This window comes from Pteropus medius, unplaced genomic scaffold (assembly GCF_902729225.1).
Source record: "Pteropus medius unplaced genomic scaffold, Ma_sr-lr_union100, whole genome shotgun sequence".
In the NCBI taxonomy this organism is placed as follows: Eukaryota; Metazoa; Chordata; class Mammalia; order Chiroptera; family Pteropodidae; genus Pteropus; species Pteropus medius.
Genome location: NW_024354499.1, coordinates 14,696,881 through 14,720,501, shown reverse-complemented (window position 1 = coordinate 14,720,501; position 23,621 = coordinate 14,696,881). Strand labels below are relative to the sequence as shown.

Here is a 23,621-nt window from a genome sequence, read left to right as displayed (position 1 = left end):
ATATTCTTACCCCTCGCTGTTCTCAGATTCTTGGTAATCATGAAATCAGAAATAACAAAATGTTATACCTGGAAGGACCCCTAGGGCTCATCTAGCTCAAGCCTCTCATTTTATCCATGAGACAATACATCCAGAAAGTATGCAAATAACTTGGCCAACGTCACACAGCCAGGACAGCCCAAAACCCATCTCTTTAAGTTTAGATACTACCCTCTTAAATACCACACAGAGTTAAGAACTGCAACTGTTTCCAAAGGAGAAAATTGGCCGTCCTGGTATAGTTTGGGCAACCAGGTAATGGAAGAGGATAGAGGGAGAAAGAAAAGAGATCAGCATTTGTCCACTACGACTTCCAAACTACTTTGTGAAGTTTTTAAAAAAAATACTATTGAGCTAAGCATCATGTTAATCCTATCATATATCCATCCAAATCCTAAGAAACTGTCTTAGGGCTCTGCTCTTACATTAGCTAAAGGCCAGCAAACAGAGACCTATACTTCTTCCTGCCAACTGTGCCACCAGGTTTCTCCATGTTCTGAGATGTCTTCTTCAGAATGTGAAAAAGATACTCTAAAGAGTGTCTCTTTAGAACTTAAAGCCAACTGCCTACCCCGAAAAGGGTCTTGCAGGAACTTTCTGAATTAGAAGGTGGCAAAGTAAAAGCACCTGGTACAACACCTCCCACTTTCCTTTAAAATACTGATAAATGTTCATTAAAGAAAAACAACGGTATGGTAAACATAAAATAAGACTATACATCAAAATTTATAACTTCCTCATTATTAGGAAGAAATTGGACATATTCCAGACTTCACCCTCTGGAGAAAAAATAAGACAGAAGGACTCCAAGACGAGAAAACAAATCAGTGGTGTCATCCCCACTGTCCATTCCTAACTACAGTGTGCAAGAAGATGCGAGGACCAGCAAATAGACAGACATACTCTAACTGCTCAGGATTATCTTCAAAGCCAGACAGAATCCTACCTGTCCTATCCTACTTTAATCAACCATTCTTCCCTACTACCTGTCCTACCCTACCTTCATCGACTGTTTTTCCCTACATTAAAGGACTACAATTCCCAACAAGCCACAAGAGAAAAGGTAAAAGGATGACTGCCTCCGGGTAAACATTTATCCTTGAGGCCCCTGATATATTTGTAGCCTTCCAATAAAAACCCTTATGTAGTATAGGTAGGCTCTGTTACTTGCAATCTCCAACTAAGTAGTCCAAAATTAATAGTGGTACAAAATACAAAAAGAAATTCAGGCTCACTCCCAAGAGGAAGATAGGGAGGAAGGCAGGGTAATACTCACGTAATAGGGAAGTTGACAATAGTTGGATTCTTCTCCACAAAAAAATTGTTCTTAGTGAATCTCTTAATACAGAAGATTAAATATGGAGGCAGCTTGGTAAGCTGGAAGCGCTTCAGAAAGTTCTCCTTATAAGTCTTATATTCCTAGAAATATAAAATTATCAAATTAGTGCTGGAGTATTGGAGCAAGGGCATGAGTTTTTGTTTTTGTTTTTTAATATAATTTTGCCTTACACTTAGAATTCACAAGACACCTAATCCCAGAAACCACATACAAGGCAGGAATAGCACTTTGGCTAAGGCTAAAATCCTCAACTGTGGGCTGTGTTTCAACCAGCACATGATCATACTATTGAACTCTAACCACAATAATGTGGTATCCATTCCTACAAAGAAAACGAAACTGTCAAATGAAAAAGAGGATTTGTTAAAAGCTGTAGAATTAAAACCAAGAAAGTCTCACTTAAATCAAAATAAGGAAGAACTTCTGACCATTAGATGTGTGCACCCATGGAACAGGTACTTTTGAAGCAGTGAGAAACCCTCATCATTGAGGGTATTTCAGCAGAGGTATCAACACACAGCTCACATTCCTTCCTCCTCAAAGGTCTCAAGAATTGTGGGTCAAGTGCAATATATCAAGCAACATTTACTGAGGACTCATTCAGCATGTTTGAGGAGATGGAGTGATGGAGGACCCAGGACAATCTCCTAAGCCCAAGAGGTTTAAAAGCTAGTGCATATAAATTTATTTTTCCTTAACACAACACAATTTAGTACAGCAAAAGCTAAGTGACAGGAGTAAAAAACTAATAACCAGAGAATAAACGCCAATGAGAACATCTCTCTCCGGAGTAGCTGAGTTCTGGAGGTAACAAGAGATCTCTTTAGGGACTCCCAAGTTTCCCAGGAAAACATTTTAATTTAAAACTAAGATACCAAAAAACTAATTTAGGATACATATACTCCAAAACCATCTGAATGATGACCTTCTAAAATATCAAGTAAGAGTTTCACTTCCAGGATTACAGCATGAGGAGCTCCAAAGAACTGCTCACCAATAAAACTAGTAAAAAGTATTTTAAAAAAAAACCACCACCACCACCACCACCACCATTTAAATTCTCTTGAAATGGTCCTAAGAGCATAAAGCAAATGAAGAAACATTTATTAAAGAAAATGTTTTTTAATTTTTTTCTAAAATGTTAGTAAATCTAATTCAGTAAGAAATATGAGAGTCTATGGTATCTGAACTAAGGCCTGTCTCTTCCTCTCTCTCCTAACTCAGTGAGAGGGAAATTCTCTCCAGACTGGTAAAGCTGACAACACAGGGCTCTCTCCCCTTAGCTCCCAGAGGACTACCTTCCCAAAAGAGGCAGGATGTCAGCATTTCTCATTCCGCCCCCGGCTACCTGTTGCTGAGACTAAGTTTCCAGCGTGTGCCCAAAATACATGAAGCAATGGGAGGTTCAAGATGGCGGCAGCATAGGAGGACACTGAACAAGCTTCCTTGCATCAGTGATTCAAATATACACGTATATTGAGAACAATTACTTTTGGAGACAACTAAGGGCTGAATGAACAGCTTCTGAACAAACTGAAGAGACCTAAGAGGGACAGCTAAGAAACCTTGGGAGTCCTTCAGAAACTGTGGGAACTCTCTAGGCTGGAGGAGCTGGTGAGCACCACTGTTTATGATCCCCTACACTGCGATGGGGTGGCTGAGAGCTCTTTGGGTGCTTTGACCAACCTGCAAGATTATGCAGTGTGTTCCCAACTATCCTGCCCAGGGCCTTTTGCCTCCAAACAAAGGGAGCAAGCAGGAATAACAAGGCCTTGTGGACCTGACATCCCTATTGGAAGCTGCTCCAGCCCAGCAGGCTAGTGCCCCAGGCACTATAAGTGCCTGCCCCAAATCTACCCAGCACATAAAGCCTACACAGAGGTCACTTCTTCACAATACCACTTTTGGTTCAACAAACAAGTCTGTGTACAGAAGGCTGGAATGCTGCAGGAACTCTCTAGGGACTGTGGAATTTTTCCAGGGTCGGAGGTCTGGTGAACGCCATTGCCTACATCCACCTCCACCTTGACACGGTAGACAGGAGCTCTATCCTGGTGCTGTAGCCTACCTGCAAGGTCACCACATTGCATTCCTGGACACATCTCCTAAGCCCACTTCGACCCCACACAAAGGGAGCAAGCAGGATCAACAGGGCATTACTACACACACCTGGCCTTCCTACCCAGACTCACTCCAGCTCAGTAGACCAGTGCCCTGGACACCTTAGGCATCCACTGGGTTCTTACTGGCCTGCCAAAAACACCCAGCACAAACAGCCTACCCACGGGCCATATCTACATAAGGACACTTTTTCAAGACTGGAAGAGATAGCTATTTTGTCTAATTCATATGAACAAATATAGATAGTCAAACAAAAGAATATCTCCAAATGAAGGAACAAGAAAAATCTTCTGAAAAAGACCCTAAGTAAACAAAAATAATTTGCCTCATAAAGAGTTCAAAGAAATGGGCATAAGATGCTCACCAAAGTTGAGAGTGAAACAGAGAAACTTAGGAAGAACTTCAACAAAGAGTTAGAAAGTATAATAGAACCAAGTAGACCTGAAGAACAACCGAAATGAAATTAAAAAAAAACACTTTAGAAGGAGTCAACAACAGATTAGGTAACACAGAAGAACAGATGAGCTACCTGGAAAACATGCTAGTGGAAATCAACCAAACAAGAACAGCAAAAAATAAGAATAATAATAATTTTTAAAAACACGATAATTTATAAGGGATCTCTAGGATAACACCAGCACTCGAACATTTGCATTGCAAGGAAGAAATAGGGAAAGGAAACAGACATCCAAGTCCAGGAAGCACAAAAAGTTCCAAATACAATGAATCCAAAGAGACCCACGCCAAGACGTACTATATTTAAAATGGCAAAAGTTAAAGATGAAAAGACAATCTTGAAGCAAGGAGAAAACAAAAAATAATAGACAAAAGAAACCCGATAAGGCTATCAGTTGATTTCTCAGCAGCAACTTTACAGGACAGAAGGGAGTATAGGACATCTTTAAGTGTTGAAAGGAAAGGAACCTAAAATAATTTACCCAGCAAGGTTATCATTCAGAATTGAAGGAGAGAGAGTCTCCCAGACAAGCAAAAACTATAGAAATTCATCACCACTAAACCAGTTTTACCAAAAAAAAAATGTTAAAAGGTTTCCTTTAAGCAGATAAAGAAAGCCCATTACCGGAAATAAAAAAATATGAGAAAGGAAAAAAACTTCACGCAAAGCCAAATATTTAATAAATACAGTGAATTGGACATTTAAAAAGCTATTGCAAAGGTCAAAAAAAAATATCAAACTCAAACTGTAAGTAGTTAAGAGATACACTATACAAAAAGGTCTAAAACATGACATCAATAACAAAGCATGGAGGGGGAAGTAAAAATGTAGTCTTTATAGAATATATTAGAACTCAAATGTCTGTCAGCTTAAAATAGACTGCTACAGATATAGGATGATATATATAAACCTCATGGTAACAACAAACCAAAAACCTCCAAAAGATATACAAAGAATAAAGAGAAAAGAACGAAGGGAAAATTCTAAAGAAAACCAGCAAACCACAAGAAGTCAAGAGAAGAAAGGAACAGAAGGGAACTAAAAAATAACAAAAAAAAATTAACAAAATGGTAATCAGTACATACTTAACATGTAAATGGGTTAAATGCTCCAATAAAAAGACACAGGCTGGCTGAATGTATTAAAAAACATGACCCATCTATATAGTGCTTACTAGAGACTCACCCTAAATCAAGACATAGAGATTGAAAGTAAAGTGATGGAAAAAGATAGTCCATGCAAATAGAAACAAAAAGAAAGCTGGGGTAGCAATACTCATATCAGACAAAATAAACTTTAAAAACAAAAAATGTAAAAAAAGACAAAAATATAACATAACTATAAAGGGCCAATCCAAGAGGATATATAAATTGTAAACATCTACATACCCAGCCATAGGAGCACCTAAATATTTAAAGCAATTATTAACGGATGTAAAGGAAGAAATGTACAGTAATACAATAATACTAAGGAAGTTTAATACCCCACTCACACCAATGGATAAATCATCCAGACAGAAAATTAATATGGAAATAATGGCCTTAAATGTCACATTAGACCAGATCGACTTAATAGACATTTATAGAACATTCATCCAAAAACTACAGAATACACGTTTTTTCCCCAAGTGCACATGGAACATTTTCCAGGACAGATCACATATTAGGCCACAAAACAAGCTTCAGTAAATTCAAGAAGATTGAAATCATATCAAGCATCCTTTCCGACCACAAGGGTATGAAGCTAGAAATCAACTACAGAAAGACAAATGGAAAAAATTTAAATACGTGGAGACTAAACAACATGCTACTAAACCACCAATGGCTCATAGAACTCAAACAGGAAATCAAAAACTATTTTGAAACAAATGAAAACGCAACTTTTCAAAATGTATGAGATATAGCAAAAACAGTTCTCAGAAGGAAACTCATAGCTATACAGATGTAGTTCAAGAAAAATCACAATCTAACTCTACATCTGAAGGAACTAGAAAAAGGACAAACCCAAAGTAAACAGAAGGAAGGAAATAAATTCAAGGCAGAAATAAACAAAACAGAACTTTAAAAAGCAGAAAAGATCAATGATACTAAGAGCTAGTTCTTTGAAAAGCAAACAAAAATTACAAACCTTTAGCCAAACTCAAGGAAAAAAAGAGAACCCAAATAAATAAAATCATAAATGAAAGAAAAGTTACAACCAACATCACGGAAATACAAAGAATCATTAAAGAATACTACAACTATTATACACCAACAAATTCAAGAATCTAGAAGAAACTAATTGAAGCAGTAATCAAAAGATTCCCAACAAATAACAGTCCAGGACCAGACTGCTTCACAGATGAATTCTACCAAACTTTCAAAGAATGCCTATCCTTACACTATTTCAAAAAAATTAGAGAAAGGAACACTTCCAAAAATCATTCTATAAAGCCAGCATTATCCTCATACCAAAACCAGACAAAAATATTACAAAAAAAGAAAATTCCAGGCCAATTTCCCTGATGAACGTAGACACAAAAATTCTCAACATAATATTAGCAAACTGAATTCAACAATACAGTAAAAGGATTACACACCATGACCAAGTGAGATTCATCCCAGAGGGGCAAAGACAGTCCAACATCCACAAATCAATCAACGATCCACATCACATTCACAAAATAAAAGATTAAAAAATCATATGGTCATCTCAACAGGTGCATAAAAGGCACAAAATGCAACATCTTTTTATGGTTAAAAACTCTCAACAAAGTGGGTATAGAAGGAATATCTCAATGTCATAAAGTATATGACAAACCCACCGCTAATATACTCAGTTAGTGAAAAGTTGAAAGCTTTTCCTTTAAGATCAGGAAAAAGATAAGATGACCATTATCACTTCTATTCAACATAATATTGGAAGTGCTAGCCACAGCAACCAGACAAGAAAAAGAAATAAAAAGCATCCAAATCAGAAAGAAAGAAGTAAAAGTGTCATTACTTGCAGGTGATATGATACTATATAAAACCCTAGAGACTCCATCAAAAAACTATCAGAAAACTATTAGAACTAATAAATGAATTCAGTAAAGTTGCAGGATATAGAATCAATGTACAAAAATCTGTTGAGTTTCTATACACCAACAGCGATCAGAAGGAGAAATTAAGAAAATAATCTATTTACAACAAAAAGCATAAACTAGAAAAAAACTTAACCAAAGAAGTGAAAGACTTATACTCTGAAAACTATAAGACACTGAAGAAAGAAAATGAAGAAGATACAAATAAATGCAAAGATATACCTTGGCTCACGTATTGGAAGGGTAAATCCTGTTAAAATGTCCTTATTACCTAAAAACAGTATATACAAATTCAATGCAATTCCCTATTAAAATACCAAAAGCATTCATCTCAGAATTAGAACTAATCCTAAAATTTATATAGAACCACAAGACCACGAAGAATGGAAGGAGTTTTTAAAAAGAACAAAGTAAGAGGTATCACACTCCCTGATAAACTATACTATCCTGATAAACTATACTATAAAGCTACAATGATCAAAAAAGGATGGTCCTGGCATAAAAAGTTATATAAATCAATGGAATAGAGCACCCAGAAATAAATCTTCGCTTCTATGGTCAATTAATCTATGACAAACGAGGCAAAGATATATAATGGGGTAAAGACAGTCTCTTCAGTAAGTACTGATGGCAAAAAAATGAAATTAGACAACTTTCTTACACCATACAAACAAACCAAAAACAACTCAAAATGGCTTAAACACTTAAATGTTAAGACCTGGAACCACAGGTGAATGTGTGTGTCTCTTTCTCACCCCTCTCTTATGTCACATTCGTGACTCCAGCAGCATGTGCCATGTGAGTCCTGCCTGTGTGTCACCGTGTTTGCACCTGCATGACTCCACAACTTCGTGCCCATGATTCCCCGCACAAGTCCGTCCCCCACATTTGTATGTGGGTGACTCCATCAGTTTGTGCCTTTGCTGGTGTGTAAACTGTGAATATAACTCAGTATATACCCACTGGACCCACTGAGGCACAGTGGCCAGAGCAGGGCCACAGCCTGAGGGACATGGACAGGACCTTATGCTCCTGAGACCACGAGATCCAGTACCAAGACATGAAATCTTGGTAAGTAGCTCAGGAGCTGGGATGGCAGGACTCCTGGCCATCGCTGCCGCCCAGAGCTCAGAGCTGAGTGAAGCTTGGACACCTGAGGATCAGTTCAAGGACCAGCAGTTATGGCTGGAGGCCCGCGGGAAAGAGCTGCCAAAGACAGTGCCAGGGAGTGTAGTGACCTCGGCGGTGTCCTGGGAACCAGACCAAGCCCTGCAGTGACCCAGATGGCCCGCAGGCCCCGGAGGCGCGGAGCCCCAGGAAAGAGCCCGGAGCGGAAGGACACAGAGGTCGGGGTTAGCAAGAAGCCATGGAAGTGCGAGGACTGCGACCACTTGGTGCTCACGCTGCACCACCAGGTGACATACACCGGGAAGAAACCATTTCGCCTGCCCAAAATGCAGCCGAACCTTCGGCCAGCGCATGCGCGCATAGTCAAACAGCCACACACCTACGCCAAGTGCGTAAGGCCTTCAGCCAGGGCTCGGAGCTCACACTGCACCAGAGCACACACACCTGGGTGTGCCCGTACGCGTGCCTCGAGTACAACAAGGCCTTCCACAACCACGCCTACTTGATCCAGCACCACATCGTGCACACCAGCGAACAGCCCTACAAGTGCGGCTGCAGCAGCACGACCTTCAGCTTCTCCTCCACCCTCATTTGGCACCAGAGGGTTGACAAGACGCCCCACAAGCGAGTGTGGCCCGTGCGGGGGCACCCCTGCCCAGCTGACACATCTGACCTGATACCTGAGGTTGTACTGGAAGGAGAAGCCCTTTAATCCCCCTGCTGCCCTGAAAGGGAACCAGGGCTCAGAGAAGCTCCAAGGTCACACAGGGAGGAAGTCATAGGGCCAGGACTGCACCCCACATCTGCTGGACTACCCACCACCACCTCCTTGATCCAAAATTATAAATGTGACCCACCAAAACAGACCCAAAGAAATATCTGAGAGGCTATGGCTGGCCTTGTAATAATTGATTTCATGACTGAGCAGGCATTTGTTCGATAAATTAAATTGGATTAAAAAAAGACCTGGAACCACAAAACAACTAGAAGAAAACACAGGCAATAAACTCTCTGACATCACTCCTAGCAACACCTATTTGGATATGTCTCCTCAGGCAAGGGAAACAAAAGAAAAAATAAATAAATGGGAGTACATCAAATTAAAAAGTTTTTACAAAGTGAAGGAAACCACCAACAAAACAAAAAGACAACCTACTGAATGGGAGAAGATATTTGCCAATGATATATTTGATAAGGGGTGAATATCCAAAATATATAAGGAACTCATACAACTTAACACCAAAAAGATAAATAATCCAATTAAAAAATGGGCAGAGGACCTGAACAGACATTTCCCCAAAGTGGACATACAGATAGCCAAAAGACATATGAAAAGATGCTCAACATCACTAATCATCAGAGAAATGAAAATTAAAACTGCAATGAGAAATCACCTCATCCCTGTCAGAATAGCTATTATCAATAAACCAAAAAATAACAAGTGCTGGTAGTAAAAAGGGAACCCTTGTACACTGTTGGTGGAATTGTAAATTAGCGCAACCACTATGGAAAACAGAATGGAGATTCCTCAAAAAATTAAAAATTGAGCTGCCATATGAGCCAGAAATTCTACTTCTTGGTATTAATTTGAGGAAAAAAACATTAATTCAAAAAAATATATGCAGCTCTATGTTCACTGCAGCATTACTAGTAATAGCTGAAATATGGAAGTAAATTACATGTCCATCAATAGATGATGTGATGTGCACACATACACACACACAGGAATATTATTCAGCAATAAAAAAATGAAATCTTGCCATTTGCGACAACATGGATGGACCTAGAGGATATTATGCTAAGTGATATGTATGGCATCTAAAAACAAAACAAAGCAAAAATGAATAAACAAAACAAAATGGAAACAAATATAGAAAACGTGCTGACGGTTGCCGAAGGGGAAGTGATGTAGGAATGAGACTGAAAAAAAAATACATGAGACAAAAACAAGAGGAAAACAGAAAATTCAATAATAGTGGCTGGAGACTTTAATATCCCACTTTTAACAGTGGACAGAACAACTAGGCAGAAGATCAACAAAGAAAGAAAATTACAATATTATTACAAAATTATAATCAACGAGATCCAACAGCAACACTCCACCAGCAACAGCAAAATGTCCATTCTTCCCAAGGACATGTGGAACACTCTCCAGGACAGACCATATGCTAGCCCATAAAACAAACCTCAACAAATTTAGAAGAGAAATAATAAAGTACATTCTCTATGAAACTAGAAACCAACAACAGAAAGAAAATTGGGAAACTCACAAATATGAGGAAATTAAACGACACACTCCTGAATAACCAATGAATCAAAGAAGAAATTAAGAAAAATTACAAAATAATTTGAGATTAATTAAACAAAGCATACATATAAAAACTTATGGGATGCAGTTAAAGCAGTAATTAAGAGGGAAATTTAAAGCTGTAAATGCCTATACTGAAAAAGAAGATCTCAAATCAATAACATTCTACCTAAAACAGAAAAAAGTGCAAACTAAACCTAAGGCAAGCAGAAAAAAGAAAAAATATTAGAGCAGGAATTAATGAAATAGAGAATAGAAAAGCGATATTTAAGAAATCAATGAAACCAAAAGCTGGTCCTTTAAAGAGACAAGCTTTTAACTAGACTGACCAAAGGAAAAAAAAAAATATTCAACAAGTAAATGAAAAGATGCTTAATATCATTAGTCATCAGGGAAGTACAAATGAAAACCAATGAGATATCACTTCACACCTACTAGGAAACCTATAATCCACAAAACAAATAAGAACAGGTAATGGTGAAGATGTAGAGAAACTGGAAGACACACACTGCTAGTGGAAATACAAAATAGTGCAGGCACTTTGGAAAACAGTCTGGCAGCTCCTCAAATGACTAAATATAAGAGTTACCATATGACTCAGCAATTCCACTCCTTAATGTCCACATAAGAGAAGTGAAAACACAGCTACACAAAATTCGCAGACTAATGTTTATAGCAGCATTATTCGTAATAGCCAAAAGGTGGAAACAATCCCAAAATGCTAATCAACTGATGAACAGATAAAATATGATGTATTCAAACAATGAGATATTATTATGCTGCAAAAGGAATGATATATGCTACAACACAGATGAACCTTCAAAAACATAACACTAAGTGAAAGAAGTCAGTCACAAGAAGACTATATAGTATGAGATTCCATTTATATGAAATGTCTGGAACAGGCAAATCTATAGAGGCAGAAAGTAGATTAGCAGTTCCCTAGGGCTGGGAGAGCTAAGGGAATTGGGATGATAACTAAAGGATAAAAAATGTTGATGATGAAAATGTTCTAAAACTGACTGTGGTGATGGTTGTACCTATCTATGAATACAGTAAAAACCACTGAATTGTAAACTTTAAATTGGTTAATTGTATGATATGTGAATCATCTCTCACTAAACCTGTTACTTTTTAAAAATCAAGTACCCCTGCCACATGACGAGTAAGCCGAGAGCATTAAGCTGAGAGATGTAAAAGCTTTCTTTCTATCTCTAGAACATATACCACAGCCATACCTTCTTACAGGTAAATTTCTTATCATCTAAAGGTATAAGCACTGTTGGGAAAAAAAAGTCTCTGTATTTTTATGAAGTAACTCATCTCTGTGTGGCTGAAATAAAATACTGTATTAAACGAAAAAAAAAAGTCAAGTAAATGCCAAGAGACTTCACTGCCCACATTTGTATCCATGCACAAATTGACATTAGGAAGCACAATTTTTAATTATCTCAGACTAGTGAAGGATGGACACATTTTAACACCTAAATGATGTCACAGCTTAACTTGCAACAGTTTCTCAGGAGTTCATGAAAAAACATGGGATGGTGGCAAGAATTTCACCATAGACATCAGTATCACATTCACAGAGCAAGAAGCAATTTGGTTTTAGCTAAACATCACATTATAACAACAGTATTAATCACTTTAATTGATTTCAAAGTTTTGTTTGTATATAATTTTATACTTGCTTAAAAGTTGTAGGTATAGGAGTTTATATAGCGTTTACATTTATACTAATTTAAGTAATACTATAGTAAAAATAAACTTAAATCAACAGTAAGAGTCCATGGGAATCTTAATATCATTAAGTTTGAACAAAGAGTGGTGATAGGGATCAAATGGCATAGTTGAAAAGTCAGATGAGTTTAGATCCCCAGGTCTGTCACTTCAAACAAGTAAAATAAAGAAACTGAGCTACATGAGCCCCAAGGTCTCTCTTTCATCTCGCAAAAATAAAAGGAGTCTACGAAACAGGTCTTTTATTCTAGGTATCATTGTTACCTATCTCTGTGCTTGTGTGTGTGCACACACATGTGTGTGCAACATAGGCAGCTGCAATTGTCCTTGTTTTTGCTTATTACGCTTGCTAACAGTTCCTGACAACTAACTTAGATGTTAGATGGAAAGAGTAATGGGGGTTAGGAAAGGTGTGTTTTAGAGACTTCTTTGGGTGGCTGCCTAGCTCATAATTCTCCCTTCAAAGTAAGCTCCCTATTCACAGGGTCCTTGAGCAGATCTTTCAACTCCCTCCTGGGAACCTGGAGCAGAGTAGCAGAAGCTGCAGAGTGGAGCAGCTGAGATGAGGTTAATGGCAGCCTTTATAAGGGACAGTCAACAGACTACCACTTCTTGGAACCCCTTTCTCTAGTTCCCATCCTTCCCAAATCCTGCTCAGTTCAAGTCTTCTAAGATCCTAAGAGGTTCTTTCCAATAAAGTTCCTCTTTTACTTTAGTCTTTTGTTGGTATTTAATATCTGAAAACAAGAGCCTTGGTTAATAAAAAGAGCAGAAAAGGTATGGAATGAAGCGTCAAGGTTAAAAAAAAAAGATTCTTCCAGTAAAGAATCAAAAAAGGATAATCTGTCTAAGATGCAGAAGGGACTTAAACCAAGAAACAGTTAACTCGGCAGATAAAAGGAAACATTTAACTTGATACAGTAAGAATAAATTATTTCACTTTATTTAAATATTAGTTGGTTTTTTCCACTTTCATATTGATGTTATATTTTTTAAAAGAGGGGAGTTTTTCCAACTTTTGTGAGTTTCCACTATGCTAAATATCCCTTTTTCCTCCATCTAACCAGAGGCAGAAGGTTTAAAGGATTATGTAAGAGGTGTAAGAGAGGCCACTGTAATTCAAGCTAAGAGTTGAGGGCAATCAGCTAGAAAAAGCATGGAGTCTGGGAGGCTCACTAAAGGCAATACACTTTATAATAAATTCATTACACACATGTGGCAATTTCCAAGTATAAAAAGAAAATGAAAAAGTCAAGGGAGAGAAATATTAGCAGAGCAGGTATACAAATGGGCCACCTTTTCAGTGATGCCATTGAACTTGGCCAGGATATTGAAGAGCGGCACTTGGGGAATGATGAGCTGCTCCTTCTCATCCTTGTAGAGCGGGGCGGTAGGAAGGTCCAGTGTCAGGTACATAAAGGTGGATTCCACCATTGTCTCCTGGTACTCATCATTATGGAGCAGCTGCTCTTTTTCTTCTGCTGGCTAAAAATGAGTGAAAAGAAAAAGGAGGGTGGGAGAAAGGAGTGTGAGCAGCAAGAAACCACCACAGATAGAAACAATGTTTTTATTTACATCTGCTTCCTTTCATATTGAAGTGGAGTCAACAGATTGGGCAGTAGTGCCACCTGATTAGATTAGTGCCGAGGACAGATGAGCTTCCATCTTCAGAGAGATTTTACTTAAATACCAGGCTATTTTAAAAGCTTTTAGGGGGCTTCTGGTTAAAATGGCAGAGTACATAAACGCTGTGCTGACCTCTTCTCACAACCACATCAAAATTACAACTAAACTACATACAGAACAGCCATCATTGGGAGTTGCCTGAAGTCTAGCTGAACAGAAGTCCCACAACTGGGGACATATAAAAGAAGCCCCCTTGAGAACAACATGGATGGACCTAGAAGGAGTAAGTCAGACAGAGAAAGACAAATGCCATATGATTTCATTTACATGTGGAATCTAAAGAACAAAATGAACAAAACAGGAACAAACTCATACAGAGAACATTTTGATGGTTGACAGATGGGAGGGGATTGGGGAAGGTGGGTAAAAAGCGGGAAGGGATTAAGAAGTACAAATTGGTAGCTACAAAATAGTCATGGGGATGTAAAGTACAGAATAGGGAGTAAATAATATTGTAATGACTATGTATGGTGTCGGCTGGGTACTAGATTTATTGGGGTAATCACTTCGTACTATATAAATGTCTAATCACCACGTGGTACACCTGAAACTATGCCAACTGTAATTGAAAAAATTTTTAAACTGTTTAATAAATAAATAAAAGCTTTTAGATGATCTAGAAAGCCTGAGCTTCTGAAAAAACACACCAGCACCACCTAGTGGCCAGGCCACTTAAACCAGCAAATCCTATCCAACTACTAATTCCCAAACTTAAGCACACACTGATGTACTAGGAACCTGAGGGAACTACCACTTGGCAGTTTTTTTGTAGACCCTATTCCTGGGGCAAGAGGACTTTCTAAGCATCTCTTTGTCAACCCTACATCCCCCTAGAAATATAAATCAGTCTGAGACTCAGATTCAACCCACTTACCAGATCAGGATGAGGAAGCTTTTTAGTGAAGATCCTCATGGACCCCTGGAAAACATCAGTCACAATAGCTGTACAAATAGAAATCAGAATGTTCTGTCAGGCTGGAAAGCACTTCCACAATATAGTCCTAACTTCTGGAATAAACCAGCAGCTTCCAGCATAAGACCCAAAACTGTCACTAAACACAGAAGTACCTTTTAATATATACCACCATGGTACCTTTATAACTATCTGTATAAATAATTTTATGCTCATCTTCTCCAGAAAAGGCCCTTTGACCCTCTAGCATAAGGCTTGGCCCTTAAAATTTAAGTGCATTTGAAATGAATGATTTACAGAGCCTGAAGATTTATGAATCACAGAAAATTCACAAGCACAAGATAGAGCTGACCCTTGAACAATATGGGTTTGAACTGCGTGGGTCCATTATATGCAGATGTTTTTAAATAAACACGTAAATGTATTTTATGATTGTCTTAATAACATTTTCTTTCCTCTAGCTTCTTTTATTGTAAGAATACAGAAAATAATACATATAACATACAAACTATGTGTTAATCAACTGTATATATTATTGGTAAGGCTTCCAGTTAACAGCAGGCAATGAGTAGTTGGGGAAGTCAAAAATTACACAGATTTTCAACTGCACAGGAGGTCAGTATCCCAACCCCCATGTTGGTTCAAGGGTCAACTACACATCAAAGGACCCTCCCATGACCACATGCTGCCTGCAAAGGGAGACAATGTTTATCATGCATTGGACATAAAAGGAAAATGGGAAGAAAGAAGCAGAATAGAACCAAAGAACTAAGACAAAAATTACAACAGGGTTCTAGAACCCTCACAGGACACAAGTCAGAGAACTCAGAGGGTGTGTACGGGCTGAAGACACATGGTAGAAGAGCAGGACCACCTAGTAGAAAGGGCACCAGGCCATACTCTCACATCAAGAAAACATCAAGAGCATCACAACACAGAAAGAAGACAGGAAGAAAACTACATTAGGTCTCCAAAATTATTCACCTAGCTCAGCAGTCTCTGAACTAATTGGCATTCATGAAAAATGTGATGCTAAGCCAACATGGATGCTAAGGGACATAGGGACTTAAAGTATGAGAATCTGTGTGGTAGCCAGCCTCATTTCTCCAAGTATAGGCTCGGGGCAAGAAACTAGCTTTTTAGTATGTATTACCAGTCAACTTGTAAGTCAGGCAAGCCATCTACTGAGTCCTCTTCATATTAACTCTTGCACAGCCAGAGGACTAGAAGTCTATAACATGCTGCCCAGTCCTAGTGTTTGAAACTGGGTCAGGGTTTCTAGAGCACAGTTATATCTATTTCCATTTATTAAAAATGCCACTGGCTATAACCATAGACTGATAAAGAAAAATGAAGAGCAGCCTATTCAGGAACAAAATTTAGCCCATGTATCCACAGGTATCACCATAACACAAAAAGATAAACTGTAAATTAGAAAAAGATGGGAAGTACAAACTGTTCTTAAAAGAAAGCAAACAAAAAAGAGCTCCCTTTCACAAAATGACATGACTTACTCTTCTTTTTCTTCTTTGTGCCCCCTAGAGCTGAGTGCAGAGCATTCAGAAACCAAGACAGAAAGTCGACTCCATCCCCTGGAAAAGAAGGGAGGGACGTGTTGAAGTTGAGAGGCAGTATGATAACCCAAACCACACACTGGTTGGCTTGACTCCATGTTCATGACTGCCTCCTTCCTCTGGGGCCACGCCATCCCATCCCCTAGACATCTCCCCTATCCAGCCATTAAATGCTGGCGCTCCTCAAGGTCAAGCTCTCTACTCTCTCCTGAGGTTCTCTGATCCAACCAGGACTTTCAGTCATCATCTCTCCAAACCTTATCTCATCAACCAATAAAAGCCATTATTAAACTTCCCCTCTAAGTCACTCAGCCAGGGTGTTTTTAAACATAACTCTGAAGTCATATCTCTGCTTAAAAGCCTTCATTGACTCCCCATTGTTGTCCTCTCTACCTGGAATGCCCCCAACCTGCTTCCCCCTCTACCTAAAACTCCCTGCTCCATGCTCTCTCCCACACAGCATACTTTGCTTCCTTTATCACAGCACTTAACACCCTATAATCACCTTTTTACATAATTATCTTCTCCACTAGTATGGGGGCTCCTGGAAGAGAAAATTTGTGTTTCTTATCCTTGTAGCTCTAAAGCCTGCAACAACCATGAATAAATGGCAAATAAACTGACAGTGATGCTAGAGGATAAGAGATCCAGGTACGGAGAACTACAAAGTGTCCACTTCACTCGTGGTAATAACTAACTGGGTTTGGAAAGATAAAAACGTCAAAATAGTTCATCAGAATAGTCTGCTACACAACAAAATAAGTAGCAAAGGCGGCAAGTGCTTAATAAGGGCTGATGTCTTTCCTAGCTTCCTGGTTTTCACCTGAATCATACAGATTACTTTACCAAGTAAGACAGACTTGCTAGCCACCTGAAATCTCTTGGGAATCTGAGCAGCACAGGCTGATGAAAAAAGAATGAGGAACCTAACCCCACTACCCATTGGACGGACAAGGACGCTCTGGTTACTCTAAGGTTCAACGTAAAGTGGAAGTAAATTTGTTCATTGAACTAGTTTTATTTCACTAAAGTCAAAAAACATGAATGACTTGCTCCTTACCTTGCTTGGTGATCTGAAAAGTCTTCTTGCTGCAAAGGACAACAGCCTGAAGCATTTCATGAGGAGAGACATGCGCCTTGAAATTTCGAGGGTTCCAGAGCTTTCTCATCAGCTCTCCAAAACGCTGGACCAACAAGAACATGATATCCCCGGGAGGACGCTTGATGTTCTTATAATTATCTTCTTCCAGAAAGTAGTTCCGAAGAGGAGGAACGTTAGACAGAGCCTGGAAGTCAAACACTCCGATTAATCCAAAGCCCCTCTGTAGGACCTCTGGGAGCCAAGCTCTTCCAACTAAAGTTCTTCTAATAGAACTGTGCCTGTGATGGATGGCCTTAAAGAGTCAGAAGTAAACACTCATATTTAGAGTTCACGTTACAACAACATCCCTCCTATAGAGTCTCATACAAAGTCCAGTTCTGCAGACACTTTGTTGACATGGATATGACAAAGGAGTTTTGAAAAAAGGTATTCAAATCCCTGTTGACCGACCAGCTTATTTAATAATTTTCTTTGTTTACTCTAATTAAGCCTGTGACTATGATTGGATTCATAAAGAACTGAAGGCTATAAACTCAAATGCTCTTCATCATCCATTTGGCGTAGGCAGAAGATAACTATCTGGACAGCACAGTGTGCCCATCTCTCAACTACACATTAAAATATGAAAATCACCTTCATAAAATTTGGTGTTTCCCCAAATGTGGTATTGAGAGAGTAGTGATAAAACCACACAACTGTATATAAAAACGAATGTACTCTTTTATGACGGAAAATGATCAAAAGGTTTCGAAAATAAGTTTTAGCTCATTAAGCAAAAAGATACAGACCAGCTATGTTAGTTCAGGAAGGACTACACGCTCATTAGTATGGGCTACAAAACTGGGGGAGAGGAGAGAGGACCATAGAACAGATTCTAAATAAATGTATTCTTCCCCCAAGTCCTTCCTGACAGGTTCATGAGTCCTTGCCCGTGCTGGACTTACTAGGAGCAAAACTTTCTTTGGTAAAGTAATCTATTTAAGGGTTTCTGCTAAATACAATAAATCCAGGTGTCTCTAGGGAAAATAACTCAGGATGCAGAGAGCACCATAACCTAGAAGTGACGAGGAAAGCCCCTACAAGCTTAGCTCAGCCAAAGAAACAAGGACTTGCCGCTTAGAGAGTAATTACTAAAAAAAAGAGTTGCTCTCAAAAGAAGCTGAGTATGGATAAAGTTTATCCTAATTCTCAGTCACCCATGTTCTGGCTTCAGCAACAATACAAGTTAACAATAGGTATCTTCAAAGAGAAATTATCCAGTCTCCAGGTAAAGTACTTGGTCTATTCAATTCTATTTTAGTGGAAACACCATCACAGAGGGTTTGTTCATCTACTTTTAAAAAGAGAACTTCCTGTGGAAACTAAAACCCACTCACAAAGCCAAGACTAACCAACCTGACCATGTTCAAATCTTATCTGTCCATCTGTAACAGTCTTCGCAAAGCCATGAGAGACTATAAGAGGGACAGTCTCCAGTCTCTCTCCACCTAAAAACTTGACCTTTCCAGGTACTAGACAGAACACCAACGTCAGACACCAAAACTAGCAGATTTACTTTTATAATGTTATACAGAGTTCTTCGTGCAAAAACATCATCAACAAAGTTTAAAAGCTAATAAGAACTAGGAGGAAATATCTGCAACATACACAATACAAAAACGCTAACATATTTCTTAATGCTCAGTAAGATGAACCAATAAAAAAGTGAACACATAAAGCTCAACAACTCATGAAAAAAATATAACTAATCAACCTCAGAAGTAAATTTAAAAAGGTAGCTTAAAATAGAGATACCTATAAAAATGGGAAAAAAATTTTCAGTGGTAACAGTGATAGTGAAAAATAAAGAACACTCTTTTGTTTTGCTGGTGGGTTTATATATTGCTATAAAACTCCCTACAGCCTAGAAGCTAGGTCCTGGATGGATTAATACAAGTGAAGGCTAAATAAATTATAACTCATCAACAAAATAGATTAATGTGTAATCATTAAGGATGCTGCATAAGAATATTTATTGATTTCACATTATAACATATAAAAATATACATATACTATGTACTTTACAGATTAAAAATATGTAAGTATGCGTATTTTTAAAATCCAGGAAAGAAATATTACAAAATGTAACTGTCACAAAGTACAAGTCTGTAAATAGAAGGATACTCACTATAACACTGGTAATAGAAAAAAAATATGAGACAAGTCAAATTTTATCTATTAGGGAACAGTAAAACAAATCATGACAGTGCCACATGGCAATATTATTCATGTGTGTAAATGTATTTAGAAAAAGTTTTGGAAGTCTGTATACTGTTAACTGCCCCAGGAGAGAGGTTAAGAAAAGAAAGAAATCAAGCTTTCAATTTATACTTTCCACATCTTCTTTCTCCCCTACAATAAGTGTTTATGTTAATAACTTTTTAATCAATTCTTTTTTGGTGAAGCAATTACTGATAATTTTCATATACTTACCAACATTTTCTAATTGATCTAAAATGTGCACATTACTCATATAATTTTTTAAGTAACAAAACTTAACTACAAATAGGACAACTTTGGATTTCTGCCTTTCCCACTTTGGGGCTTAAGCACAGGGGCAGGACCAAGACATCTGAATGTTTGCACCATAAAAATATGCATCACCTAGCATGTGTGTTTCCTACTGGGTGTAGCCAGGCCACACACACAGACCCTATCCCTCATTCCCTGGCAGCTCCAGAGGCTATAAAAGGTGTCACCATTCAGAAGTAACACCTTGAGCAAAGATATGAATGTTATGCGTGGTGCAGAAGAAATACCCAAGCAGAGTCCTCCGTAAGACTAGGGGTCTGGAGACCATTTGACTGCACTTTACCAGAAGGCAGTCATTGCTCAGCTCAACCCTACAGTGTTCCGGGTTACCCCTCTCCCTCACTGTTCCCATCTTGATCCTACCTGAAGGACAGCATTGGCATAGTCGTTGGCCTTTATGTTATTCAGGCCCACAATACCTGGCAGGTAAGTGGTGCCATCATATGCCCGGGATAATTTGGCTTGCTTGTCCAAGTTTGCAATTTGCTGCTTTGTGAAAGTGGGCTTCAACACATACTGCAAAGCAAAAGAAAATTCTAAGTTGTTTTAGGGCAATTTACAGAGTGTACAAGATGTATTTGGAACAGCAATTTCTGCCAAAAACAAAAAACACTTTGGTCATTAATGTCTCACCACACCCCCAAAGAGCTCCCAACAATAGGTATAAAGACTGAATAACATGGAATAGGCCCTTTCCACATTACTAATATACAAGGAGGTCTCTGTGTTTAATCTAAAATTACTGAATCCCAGGTTCTCCCTCAAACCTCAGGTACAGCCAATCCCATGAAAAACGACTGCCAGAAATTGCAAGACATTCAAGTCCCTGCAGGCAGCAAGGGTCCGAGTCTCATATGGGACCTCGCACCAGGCCAGTACATGAAGCCAGAGCAGGAGCGCCTCCACCCCTGTGTGCAGGACTGAGATCTCATGACTCCCTGTGGTTGGAGGGACAGGATTAAAACCTTCCCAGTCCTAAAGCTACATGGGTCATGTCAAAGGTGGGACAGAGGTCACCACTAACTCCCTTTGAAACCTTGAACTTATTCATTTCTCCTTTTGTAAATACTGTCCACAAACACTTTAACTTCAACTATTAAGGTGTCTATAAAAGTTATAAAAACAGAGCATTCAGCACAATAAATATGCAGCTGCTTGCTGAAGAGGAAAGTAATAATCAAAACTTCTGTCATTAATCAAAGCTCAGAGAGCGAGGACTTCCCAGACTCTATGCTAAAGTACAATGACTCCTGGCACAGGTCACAAACCAGAGCCCAGAGATGAGTTGTGTTAGTCATTCTGGCCACATCATGTCAAAAGTAGCTAGGGGCTGACATGCAGCTGGATATCCACTGTCTTAAGCCAGGTCCAATTCACATCCCTACTCCAAGTGTGGATGGATAATTTATTTCATAAAAACGCTTTCGCCCCAATTAATAAGTAGCCATATTTTCTCGACCCTCAACATTAAAAGCATAAATGATGGCTACATTGCAAACCATAGGCTATAATATGAATCCTGACCTTCTTTCTTGGTTTCCCTGGTTCCTCTCAAAGACGAAGGGATTAAGATTCTCCTCTAGGTGGGGCATATCCCAAGATCCCTGGGATGGCTATAGAGAGAACTGGTTTGAAACCAGCGCTCTGGGACACAAACCGTGATATCCTCCAGGGAGGAATCGATGATCTCATAGTTGTCTGGAAGGCAGTAAAACTTGAGAGTGTGGAGGTTGAGGAAGACGTGGTGGCTAAACTGGACACTGTGAATGTAGGCATGAGACTTCAAACCCCGGCCTGTAGGGAAGGACAGAGGGCTGTAGAGAAGGGCAGACTCCAGAAAGGCACAGATCAAGACTGATTTTCCTTTCATTATTTTGTACTGGAATGTGTTAATATTAGCAAAAACAAAGTACTATGCCATCCAAGAAACGAATCTCTCATATGAACTTTCTCTCATCACAAAAGTTAGCAAAAAAGAATAGCACAGTACTTACTTTATTTCCTAGATGGCATAAGACATCGGTTGGGGAAATTAATTTCATATGCATAAATATGAAATACATGTATATACATGTAAACATACAAATGAGCTAATTTCATATATTATCAGAAATTAATATCTATGTATTATATATAATACATTCACATATTATAGATATGCACATGCACATACATACATATCCTGTGATAGGCCCTCGTCACTCAGTCCTGATTTTCCAACTGCTTACATTCAGGACAATGCTGCGCCTAACATTCCTTTAACCAATTCAAACCCTATACGTCCTGTCAGTTCAAGTCCCACCTCCACCTCCTCCTCCATGAACTCAACAAAACAGTCCAGCTAACAATGATCTTTGCGTATTTCAACTTCTATCGTCCTTATTTATAAGCAGTGCCAAACAGTCTAGCAGCAATCTGCACAGTCTTATAGAGTTTGTTGACTGTTTTATGTGTTAACCTTGACTATTCATAAGATCTTTGTAAGAGCAAGGAATGTAGTTTACATTTCTTTTGAATCTTCCACTATACTGTATACATTTCATTTGTTTGGTCTGAATGAATGAATAAATTTCCAGAAAAGATTGAAAAAGTCCTTAGAGCAAAAGGATTCTCAGAAAAAGATGTAAGTATACAAAACACAAGATTTGAAAACCCAAAATCTTTGAGATTTCCTACACAGTCTTTCACAGGACAAATTCTTTCTCCCTTTCATATGTATTCAGGTTCTGACCAATTAGAGAACCTACTGATTTGCTAAGAGTATTACAATTTGCTGGGAACAGAAATAGGGATTAGACATGACTTCTGAGAGCAGCTTAGTTTCTTAAAAAATATATATGTGTATCTCCAGAGCAGACCGGTGGCTAGCACTGAAAACTTAGCAAGTGTATAATACAAACGTTTATTTACCCTGAAAGTACTTGCCGCACACCAGACAGGCATATGCATTGATATGGGAAAGGGAGATGGAACACAGTTTCTCAAAGTCAAAGTCCAGCACACTCCTAAGAGAACCAAAACAAAACAAAAGCAATTAACAAGGATGGAATTCTAGGAAAGCACGAAAGTGAACCAGTGTTGGCTCCATGTTCCACAATGTCACATAGCATCCTGTAGAGAATGGTACAATAACCACATATAAACCATGGGTAACATCAACTATTCTTCACCTAGACAATTAATATGACGCCTTCACTGCCAAGTCTAAAAGCAATGTCAAGGTATCCCCACCAGACACACAATGCCACTGATTCTCTTTCTTTTTAGTATTTACACCCAGCTAAAGATATTCCATTGCAATCACTTTCTCTAGAGGGAAAGCCACAAGAGGAGCAAAGTAACAGGACCCCAAAAGCATTCCAAATTAAAAGACTAGGGGTTGAAGGACATAAAAAGGTGAATAAATCCTTTTATAAAAGAAAAACTTATTTTTGTCTATAAAAACCAATGTGAAGCCTGAAGAATTTTAGGGAAATACCCACAAATAGATCTGTTCGAAAACAAAGTAATGGTATATGAGTCCTGGGAAGGTAAGAGAAAAAAACTTTATCTCCACTGAATCCACAGGTGACAAAAAAAATT

At 38.6% G+C, this 23,621-nt stretch overlaps 1 protein-coding gene across 2 annotated transcripts in view; it reads right to left on the bottom strand.

The window, feature by feature from the left end:
• The window catches only part of USP39 (ubiquitin specific peptidase 39), a 33,650-nt gene that overhangs the window by 6,390 nt on the left and 3,639 nt on the right, over positions 1-23,621 (bottom strand). For both annotated transcript variants that reach the window (XM_039852745.1, XM_039852746.1), the window contains exons 3-10: positions 22,950-23,044; positions 21,697-21,833; positions 20,403-20,555; positions 17,427-17,652; positions 16,307-16,384; positions 14,754-14,821; positions 13,490-13,678; positions 1,316-1,458 (exon numbers count right to left, since the gene is read on the bottom strand). In XM_039852745.1, coding sequence (XP_039708679.1) covers positions 1,316-1,458; positions 13,490-13,678; positions 14,754-14,821; positions 16,307-16,384; positions 17,427-17,652; positions 20,403-20,555; positions 21,697-21,833; positions 22,950-23,044 — 1,089 coding nt within the window. The remainder of the gene's footprint in view (positions 1-1,315; positions 1,459-13,489; positions 13,679-14,753; positions 14,822-16,306; positions 16,385-17,426; positions 17,653-20,402; positions 20,556-21,696; positions 21,834-22,949; positions 23,045-23,621) is intronic.